This window comes from Alosa pseudoharengus, unplaced genomic scaffold (genome assembly GCF_046254945.1).
Source record: "Alosa pseudoharengus isolate Yale_2024_CS ecotype anadromous, Long Island Sound unplaced genomic scaffold, YU_APseudo_1.1 YU_APseudo_1.1_scf_5, whole genome shotgun sequence".
NCBI classification, from domain to species: domain Eukaryota; kingdom Metazoa; phylum Chordata; class Actinopteri; order Clupeiformes; family Clupeidae; genus Alosa; species Alosa pseudoharengus.
In genome coordinates this window covers 13,518,936-13,529,573 of record NW_027468837.1, presented here as the reverse complement: position 1 = coordinate 13,529,573, position 10,638 = coordinate 13,518,936, and the positions used below count along the sequence as shown (strand labels likewise).

Genomic DNA, 10,638 nt, shown 5'->3' with positions numbered 1-10,638 from the left:
TTTTTTTACATTTGCGGCAAATGTGCTAGCGGTATCTAATGGCATGGGTCTAATCTACTTCAAATGCCTCTGGGCAATTTTGAGAGGTGTTATAGCAGCCCTTACATTCCACATTCCACTTTGCTGTTTGTACTTAACTGAACACTGTCTCATACGAGTTAAAGCCTTATAAAGCTTAACAAAGCGTTTTCATGAAATCTGTGTGCCATGTGTTGTGGAATCTGGTAGGTCAACACCCTGTTTAAAAATGTTAAACTAGGCTGCTGCTTCTGTGCCACAGATTGTGCAATTCTTTCTTGGTCTTCCACGTGGTCAGTATCTAGTTCTTCAAAGACTCGCTTACAAAGGTCAATGGCTTCTGCTCAGCACTCTAAAAAAAACATGCTGGGTGTAGCAGGGTATTTCTTTTTACATTTACTTACATTTAATACATTTTGGGGAAAAACAAGAATTTGAATCTGCCTACGCCAGGCTAGTAGATAGGGACTATTTGATCATAAATATTCACTTAAAAACTTTAACACTACTTTACTCGGTACACAACCTTAAACCTTAGTATTACTGGTATTTGAGTATATTTAACTTTACAAGACTGGGTTATTAAAGTGAATCACTATAATAGTGATGTCATCCCTGTACATGCGTGCCAGGTCTTGGGGCAAGCTCAGCATTTTGGCCAGTCGCCTGGGTTCCACGGAGCCAAAGCCATCATTGCCCAGAGCATGTCGGATCAGGTGTGTGGACGAATTCTCATCTTCCAGTGCCGAGAGTGCCCTGCTTTTCCTCTCCAGGAGAAGTCGTTGCATCTGCCCGAGTGTAAAACTCACCGCACTCAGGGGTTTCTGCCATTGGAGACTGGACAGGTGTTCTCCGATGACCTGCACCACCGTCTGCCTGTGCATCAGCTCCCACAAGCCATCTGTGGCCAGGATGAGGAACTTGTCCTGTGGCCGCAGTTTGTGGTGCGTCACCTCGGGCTCTGCGCTTAGGTAAGGCGGGGTGTGGTAGTTGGACGGGACCATTTTGGTGAACTCATTCCCCGACAGGACCTCTGGCCGGGCCTCGGCCATGCGACTGAGAAGCTCGCTGCTCCACTTGAACTTGATGTCCCCGAAGGCGCGGAAGGGCAAAAGGACGCCCAGCAGCCTGTCGTGCTTCACCACCGTCTTCCTCTCCAGGTTTGGGTGCTCCGAGAGCACCCGCTGCATCTCGTCGGGATTCTGGGCGTTGTGGTCATTGGTGATGGTGAAGGCTGACCAGCTCCCGTCCGCCCCCTGGACTCCCAGAACGGCCCTGCTGTCGCCCAGGTTGGCTATGTGCAGGTCGTCCCCGTCCACAAGGGCCACACAGGCCGTGCACCCCGACAGGGCCACCCTGAGCGGGGTGAAGTGGGAGAAAGGATCCCCGAAGTGCACCTGCGCCTCCAGGGAGATGTCACTGTCCAGCCTCTTGAAGGCATTGGATAGGGCAGTCGGCACGTCCTCGTCCTCCTCCTGCAGGTCAATGCGCTCCTGCCAGAAGGTTCGGAGACTGTTGAAGTAGAGCTTGCCGGCATCTGTGCTGACATAGTCGTTCGGGTGCTTGTGCCACTGAAGCATGGGCATGACCGGCCTGTCATTCTCCACTGCCTCCTCAATGTCCAGGAGAGTCTGCAGTGGGAGCAGGGACACAGCTATGTAGTAGAAGAGACGCTCGCTCACTGCCTGAGCACAGGCCGAGCCAGCGTGGCCATCAAACACTCCAAAGAGCATCCCCCTGCTCTGCAGACAAGTGGCAGCACTCCGCCTGTCCTCGCTAGGGGAGTTGGAGGCCAGGATGTTGCTGTCAAAACCTGTCACTGACCCCCCAGATCGTCCATCGTACCCGTTCACTCTGAAGCTATATTCATTGGCTTTTAAAATGTGATTGACCTGAGAGATGGCCATCTGATTGGGGGAGTTGTTGGATCTGTATTTCCTCCTTGAATGAAGAGTTGATGCTGGGTAATTGACATTTGTTAGGTCCATAGAGGGATCAGAAGAATGACACAGTCTTACTTGTGGCATTAGACAGTCATAATGTGAACTTTTCCAGTTGATGACTGACAGGTGATGTGTGACCCGCCGGATAACAGGGGATGTTATCATCTTACTGAGAGTGAACGAACTGTACTATATGCTTCTGAAAGCACACACAAAAAGGCAAACAAGTCTCTTAGTCATATCTATCTTAATAGCAAACCCTTTGGATAGCTAATTATTATCTAACAGTGATAAAAGTGTATGGTAGCCTACATAGGCAAATACAAGTATTAGTTTTAATGAAAGCAAAGATGATAGATTTATAATGATAACAGTCACAGAATTCATAGTATAGAATTACAAATATTAACGGCTAAAACCGGTTTAAACGTATTCACCAGTGCAGTGAGTGACCCATCCATGTCCATATCTGTCAATCTGAACCATGTCCTGCGTGACGTCCTCAAAATATGGACAATATAATTCATTTACACTAGGGCTATTATGGTAAGTACAATGCTGTGGCATAATAGCTATTGATTCGAGGTTTTAAGATTAAAAGACACTTACCAGAGGAAAGAACTGTCTTACGTAGCTGCTAACGATCGAGCTGCCAAGCATTTCTTGAAGACATCGGTTTACATTTTAACTTGCGCACTTCCTCCAAATAAACGCATCCATTGCATGGTCACTGGCTTTAAGGGAAACAGCCACAGAAAAGAACTGCCACAGGTCTACTCTATCCAAGTCAATTCGTAACCTATAACGTTTCAGATTCAACTAATGTAAGCGTAAACCGATAGTTTATTAACAACTGACAGCCTATCTCTATGATGCTGATAACAACTGGAAATCATGCAACAATGTCCAGGGTATTTAGCCTATGAATCTATGTATCGGCTTTTGTCATTACAATTGTAGTAGCCTACAATATTTTTTTTTTTTCATGCAAGAAATTGCGATATAAGTAATAATTATCGTTACTGTTGCATATAATTCTTCGAGAATTGGTGAAATCCGCACGCTTTAGCCCTTACTCATTGGCTCCCACAGCGGATTTCCGGTAGAGTTGAAGAATGTACGCCAATGATGTTGTACTCTTTCATTCGGGTACTTCAAAACCACGCCCAAAACAACCCAGAGGAGCCAATAACAGTTTGCGTTTCTCACGTTCAGTTTACCACCTTGGAGGAGGGATGACCCAACTTGTGTAAGCATTGTTATAACGTGTGGTGTTGTGTTTTGACCACAAGAAAGTGCAGTATTTCGGCGAAACCCTGCATGTGCTGAGTAATTTGACGACAATATTTTGTTTTAAAAGATTTCCAACAGCGCGATAGTTAACTTCTATCGACGCGTGCGTGTATCCTGCTGTCACTTTCTGTGTTATCGAGGGCACCCAGGCTCAGAGGGGAAAGATGATGAGCAAGACTGTAACGAGGAAACTCCTGGGGTCCATATGTGGCTTTCAGACCCCTAGGTTGACCTATGCTCAGAGTGCTGCAACCGCCCCTCTTCGAGAGAGAGGTAAATTTGTCTGTTAATCGTTTTAATTGACACATGCAGTTGCCTTGTCCTAATCTTCTGATGACGCAGTTCAATTTAGTTACTGTGAAACAGGCTGGTGTTAGCTGGTTAGCTAAGTATCTCACCAGGCTGCGTCATGATGGCTAATAAATCTATAATTAATCGCTATGTTCATTTTGTCAGCCGATATTTTCTCACTAATGTAACCAAAGAGAGTTTGCTGTGGAGACTGTCAGTGACCATTATGCTGTGTTTTTGCCAGAAATGATCAAAAGTAGAGAACTTGAAAAAGAGGAGCTACGTCCACTCTACATGGACTTCCAGGCAACAACACCTATGGCAAGTAACCTAATAATAACAAGAACAAATGTCATGTCACTTGCTAGATCGGTACTGATCTGTGCCATATTCCACTGAGTCTGTGGCACTCAGCAGCAGGGTTTTCAAAAATGCCATGTCATGGTTATGAAAGCAGAATAACAGGCACGATTTCCTCTAATTGTTCAATATAAACTATATTTTTGGTGCTTCCGCAGGACCCACGAGTGCTGGATGCAATGCTCCCTTACCAAGTGAATTTCTATGGCAACCCTCATTCCAGAACCCATGCCTATGGCTGGGAGAGTGAGAGTGGCATGGAAAAAGCTAGAAAGGTAATCTGCCCAAATTTATTTAACATAATGAATTAAGTTTACTTTCAGTATTTCTAATAAAGGATCCGAGGTGACCTCATGAGGGAATTTGTAAATGGTCAGTTTTTGCAATACTGTCAGGGTTGTTTGTTTGTTTTATACAACTCACTGCTGTTTGTTTTAATTTCCAGCAAATTGCAGATCTTATTGCTGCTGATCCTAGAGAGATCATTTTTACAAGTGGTGCCACTGAGTCCAACAATATGGCAATCAAAGTAAGTATCCTGTGTCCCGTTCTGATTAGGATTACAGAGACGGTGAGCCGGTGGGATTTGCATAGGCCTTGGAGAAAGACTCAATGGAATAAAGGATTAAATGATTTGTTATGTAAACAATACTTCAATATTCTTTTCAAGCAGGGATAATGTGTTGTACTTTATTTGCATATTTGTAATAAGTAAAGTCCACACCTAAACATTTTTTAATGTGTCAGATAATATAAAGGATCATAACCCGGGATGTTTTTATTGTATATAATAATGAACATGATTATTTGAAATCCTCTGTAAATAATGCCTTTTTTTCAGGGAGTTGCCCGATTTTACAAAGCCAAGAAGAAGCACGTCATTACCACACAGACTGAGCATAAATGTGTACTAGACTCCTGCCGTGTGCTAGAGTCAGAGGGCTTTGATGTCACCTACTTACCCGTGAAAACCAATGGACTCATCGACCTCCAGGTTCAGTTCCATTGTTAATATAGTACACTGTTTTGAGTACAGTACTTTCCAGAGTATTAGCATCATATATAAACTGCAGGACTGTATTTAATGCAAATAACAATAAACATGACTTGACCGCACCTGTGTGTTAACCGCACACATGTATTAACCACAGTTAATGAAATATTACTTTGGAATGAATCAGAATCAGATTGTGATTTAATAAGGAAGAAGCATTAAGAACATAGTGTATTTCCATGTATAGCTGGCCCCTGTGTATTAACCTCATAGCTGAAGAAATTTGGCAAAATCAATGTATAAACCTTGGTTAATATTCGGGAAATTATGGTACTAATAAGAAAGAGGATTTGAAAAAAGGAACGGATCACCGGAGCGCAGAGATATTTAAGTTGCTTATTTTTTTTTTTTAGAATAGGGCAAATGACTAATGTTTTGATGTGGTTACATCTTCATCAGATGATTTGGAAAACTTTGAAAGATGACTGTTACTGTCATATATGATATGCACTAAAAATGTACACTGATGCTTTAGAGGAGATCTTTGAATTCTTTAGAAATGAAGGACCAATAATGGGGTTTAGCTATATTCCACATTCTGTCTGATTTGACATTGAGATACAGAATCTGAATTAATTTAATGATCCTCAAATCACCTCTCTGGAAATCAGCCAAGGAAAGTTCAGTGGTTACATTATTGTTCAGTGGACGTTGTTGTTTGTTGAATGTTTTTTTTTTTCTTGCCAAATGTTCACAAAATTGAACCAGCGTGGTCCTGTCTGTCTTTTAGCAATTAGAAGAAAGTATTCGTCCAGATACAAGCCTAGTGTCTATTATGACGATCAACAATGAGATTGGAGTCAAGCAGCCCATAAAGGAAATAGGTACGTCTAAATCATTTGTTTGTACATTTTCTGCCCCATTATGTAAATAAAAGGAGTTCTAATCCGTACGTTTTCCTGGAATGTTCAGGTCAGCTGTGCCGTTCCAAGAATGTCTTCCTCCACACGGATGCTGCTCAGGCCGTGGGCAAGATCCCCATTGACGTCTCGGACTTGAAGGTGGATCTAATGTCGATCAGCGGCCATAAAATATATGGCCCAAAAGGTGTGTTCTGGTCCAGTATTCCTCTGTGACTTTAAGCCACATTAGCGTGGGTGACAGTCTTTAGGGCTGGAGTACAGCCATCTTAGGTCTGTTGGCACATTCATGGTAGGGGCTTACCCATCATCGAGACTAGTCCGCCAGTGTGCTTTCTTTTGCAATGCAATTTTATTTGAGTGAAATTACTTTTTAAGATGGGTTGGATTTACATTTTCATTGTCATCAAGTATGCAAATCACACAGTTTCTTCAATAGTGTGCAAATGGTCTCTCAGGTGTTGGGGCTCTATATGTGAGGAGGAGGCCGAGGGTGCGCATCGAGCCTCTGCAGAATGGTGGTGGGCAGGAGAGGGGACTTCGCTCAGGCACGGTCCCCACACCTCTGGCAGTGGGGCTGGGAGCAGCCTGTGAGATTGCCCAGCAGGAGATGGAGGTAACGCTAACATAACATACATGCCATTTATATTTAACTCAAGAAAAGAAAACCCCACCAATACAAGAACAAAATGCTAGCAATGCCATTTTTCATGCCTCAATGTCGGGAGATCATTATTTCCTTTTAGCGTAAGTTGTTTTGAATAAATCTCTGCTGGACAAAAATATCTTGTACTGTAAATAAATACATGCAAATGTAAATGTTAGAAATTATACAAGTAGTTAAAAAACAAAAGCAACACAATTGTATGTTTTTGTTTGCTTGGCTTGTTATTGCTAGCTCTTTTGTTTGTGGAACATCAGTTACACTGGTGCTAGTAATGCAATATTGTCTAGTTGTCTTACATGAACACAATTACTCTTGTGTGGTCTACAGGAGTATATATTTATAGTTTCTCTGTTCAGTGCAGAACTTTCTCAATGTAGCATTATTGTTACAAGGTCGTTTTAGAAATATGATATAAATATGGTTTGATGACCTAGTGTAAATCTCTGCTTATAGTATGATCACAAACGGGTGTCCATGCTGGCCAATCGCTTGATTCAGAAAATCATGTCAGAAATCCCAGATGTCATCATGAACGGTGACGCAGAGCATCGCTACTCAGGTGAGTGGGCATCAGAACAGACACTAGAAAAAGAAGAATTCCTTCAAACATACATTGACTTTTGCTTAGTAATGCATTCTTACTATTTTCTACAGGATGCATCAATCTCTCCTTTGCCTATGTGGAGGGGGAAAGTTTGTTGATGGCACTAAAGGATGTGGCCCTTTCGTCTGGAAGGTGTGTAAAGCAAAGCGACTTTTTGAGCAATGTTGCTTGGCAATGGTCCTGACTATTGTTGTTCTGGCACATTCCCTTTGATATTGGGCAATATATGTTTATGGAGCACTTTAATCATCAGTAGGCAAATTGTCACGTGCATCTGATCAGAACACATGGAACCGGTTATGTGGTTGTGGTTGGGGCAGCCGTGGCCTACTGGTTAGCACTTCGGACCTGTAACCGGAGGGTTGCCGGTTCGAATCCCGACCAGTAGGCACGGCTGAAGTGCCCTTGAGCAAGGCACCTAACCCCGAGCGCCGTTATTGTTGCAGGCAGCTCAATGCGCCGGGATTAGTCTGTGCTTCACCTCACTGTGTGTTCACTGTGTGCTGTGTGTGTTTCACTAATTCACAGATTGGGATAAATGCAGAGACTAAATTTCCCTCACGGGATCAAAAGAGTATATATACTATACTATACTACTGCAACATTGCTCAAAAAATTGTCCCACGGGACTATTTAGTTATGGTAGTCTAAATAGACTATTCAGGTCTAAATAGACTATTTTTGGGCAGCCGTGGCCTACTGGTTAGCATTTCGGACCTGTAACCGGAAGGCACCTAACCCCTCACTGCTCGCCGAGCGCCGCTGTTGATGCAGGCAGCTCACTGCGCCGGGATTAGTGTGTGCTTCACCTCACTGTGTGTACACTGTGTGCTGTGTGTGTTTCACTAATTCACGGATTGGGATAAATGCAGAGACCAAATTTCCCTCACGGGATCAAAAGAGTATATATACTTATACTTAGGTTTTATAAGATACTTTAGATGTAGCAGTTGGGTGTGCAATAATGTGTGTAGCATGTCCTTGTCTTTCCATTCACTGGGACCTGTGTTTTCTTAGTGCCTGCACCTCTGCTTCCCTGGAGCCCTCCTACGTTCTCAGGGCAATTGGAGCTGATGAGGACCTGGCCCACTCCTCCATCAGGTCAGTTTGCATTTCTAGGCATTATAGCACATGCTTGAATCTAGGGGAATTTATAGGAAAGGAAAATAAGACCTCAATCTCATTGGAAGGTCAGAAAAACCTTTGAGGTGATTTTAGCCACCACACCAGTTGCAAATAGTTTAAATAAGGGTATAAAAGTACTGCAAAACGTTCCAGTAGCTTTAAAGGAAAAGACGTCGTGTCACACACCAGGTTCCTTGTCGACTTTTTTGCTTCTGAATTTGTTAATGTCAATTTTCCTTGTAGGTTTGGAATTGGACGCTTCACTACGGAGGATGAAGTGGACTTCACAGCAGAAAAGTTAATTCAACAGGTCAAACGGCTAAGGGACATGAGGTAAAAAAGACATGTGCCTCATTCCGTCCTGTCATTGTATTGAATACGCAGGCTAACTACATAATCAGTTTCAACTCGTATAAAGTACAAGGGGTTACCATCTTATACTGGCACCTTAAATGCACCTGAAAATGTGTAGTGTCACATTAATTGACTTCAGTTTACAAGCTGGATTGGACATAATGTGTTTTGCACAAGCCTTTTCATTTACCTGTAAAACTGTGACAGGAACAGTGACATTTTTATTTCATGTATATTACAGTCCCAAACCTTTTGGATGCTATCCCTGTTAGCTATAACTGTATATATTATTCCCTCTTTAATCAGTCTAACTATTTAGTTATGGTAGTCTAAATAGACTATTCAGGTCTAAATAGACTATTTTTGGGCAGCCGTGGCCTACTGGTTAGCATTTCGGACCTGTAACCGGAAGGCACCTAACCCCTCACTGCTCGCCAAGCGCCGCTGTTGATGCAGGCAGCTCACTGCGCCGGGATTAGTGTGTGCTTCACCTCACTGTGTGTACACTGTGTGCTGTGTGTGTTTCACTAATTCACGGATTGGGATAAATGCAGAGACCAAATTTCCCTCACGGGATCAAAAGAGTATATATACTTATACTTAGGTTTTACATTTACGACTGCATCAATTCTCATTTGGTGGTTATGGTTATGTTACGCTTTTGTCCAAAGCGACATGCAAATACAAAACAATATAATACTTAAATTTAGCAGGGAACAAATTCAGATGTCATTTAACTCATACTCTGCTTTTTGTCTTTGTTTTGTCTGAGTAGCCCCTTATGGGAGATGGTGCAGGAGGGGATTGACCTGAAGAGCATCAAATGGACGCAGCACTAAGCCAACTGCATAGGAGAGGAAGCAGAGGATAGAGCCTTGTGAATACTTATTTTGTATAGTTACGGAAAGGATGCCATTCCCAGTATGAATGGGACACTCTCAAAGAAACACGCACAAATACATGACTTATTTTTGGGGAAATGAGTTTGTTTATATTGGCAGACCATTGTCTGTCCTTTCCATTTCATTTATATAAATTTGGTCAGAGCATATTATGTTTGCCTTTTTTCTGAAATGGTTTGAGTGTTTTTGGTCTTCTTTTGAGTAGCATAGACTACATTCCAAGGGTAATTGGTTAATTCCCTTAAAGTTTGTGCATTCTCTTATTTACATACAAACAGTTTAAATTTTTTCACAGCTCATCTGGAAATTGGATATTCACACATGGGCACTCACTGTTGAATTTAACTTGGCAAACATCCAGGAATAACACTTTACATAACTATAATGATATTGGACCCCCCCCCCCCCCCCCAATGGGGAGTTAATTCCCAGTTCTTACACTGCCAATATCTCATCTTCCCTGTTTAGTGTATTTAACAAGCAAATCAATATATTAGAATTGTCAAGCATTTATGTCATATCTCAGTACTTATTTTCATATTTTAACAGGTTAGTTTGACAACATTCAAACACACAAGACAGACATTTTTCAGTATCAAGTAGTACATAATATACATCAATTCCATACATGCATAGTTTATATTTTATCATTATTATTTTAACAAGTCATTGAAACCAAAAGCTTGGATACAAACTTGTCAGTGTCAGCAGAAAGCCCTTGTGATACCATGCTGTGTTTAACATCTGAGTGTGCATTTGCACTTGTAAGCATGTAGCCTACCCTGTAAACATGTTACTCAATTCTCCATTAAAGCTACAGTATGTAAAAAAATGTGTTTAATATTTCCCCTAGACAGTGAAATATGCGTTTGGGTTGTCATTTGTTGAATCATTCACTTATGCACGTGTAGGCCTACATAGTATAGGCTACCTTGTCTTCGGCAATGCAGTGACACTTACAAGTAGGCCTACTTCAGCTTTGCACACATACTTTATTTATGTTTAATTTACTATTTTAATGTAATTGTATGTGAATATTTCATAGCTGTCCGCAAGCATCTAACAAATCCAATATTTTCCTCTATTTTTCATGTATTTAGCCTATTAAATATCTTGATTTTTAGCAGAAGGGAGCATGAACTGGACGGGGAGGGTATATGGATGTGA

General features: G+C 42.0%; 2 protein-coding genes across 3 annotated transcripts; one reads left to right on the top strand and one right to left on the bottom strand.

Moving 5' to 3' along the window:
• Positions 1-116: 116 nt before the first annotated feature.
• Positions 117-3,040, bottom strand: LOC143104733 (pyruvate dehydrogenase [acetyl-transferring]-phosphatase 1, mitochondrial). 2 transcript variants are annotated; one of them, XM_076268994.1, is made up of 2 exons: positions 2,571-3,040; positions 117-2,160 (listed from the first exon to the last, which is right to left on the bottom strand). In XM_076268994.1, the coding sequence occupies exon 2, from the start codon at positions 2,124-2,126 to the stop codon at positions 585-587; it is 1,542 nt and encodes a 513-aa protein (XP_076125109.1). In that variant the 5' UTR covers positions 2,127-2,160; positions 2,571-3,040; the 3' UTR covers positions 117-584. The 2 variants fall into 2 exon arrangements, with proteins under 2 accessions (XP_076125109.1, XP_076125110.1); XM_076268995.1 differs by lacking the exon at positions 2,571-3,040 and adding an exon at positions 2,399-2,555.
• Positions 3,041-3,196: 156 nt separating this feature from the next.
• Positions 3,197-10,333, top strand: nfs1 (NFS1 cysteine desulfurase). Its single transcript, XM_076268059.1, has 13 exons — positions 3,197-3,527; positions 3,790-3,866; positions 4,064-4,180; positions 4,351-4,434; positions 4,747-4,899; positions 5,690-5,783; positions 5,872-6,006; positions 6,278-6,435; positions 6,940-7,045; positions 7,141-7,222; positions 8,108-8,191; positions 8,459-8,548; positions 9,345-10,333. Exons 1-13 carry the CDS (start codon positions 3,419-3,421, stop codon positions 9,406-9,408), a joined length of 1,353 nt encoding a protein of 450 aa, XP_076124174.1. The 5' UTR covers positions 3,197-3,418; the 3' UTR covers positions 9,409-10,333.
• Positions 10,334-10,638: the final 305 nt, after the last annotated feature.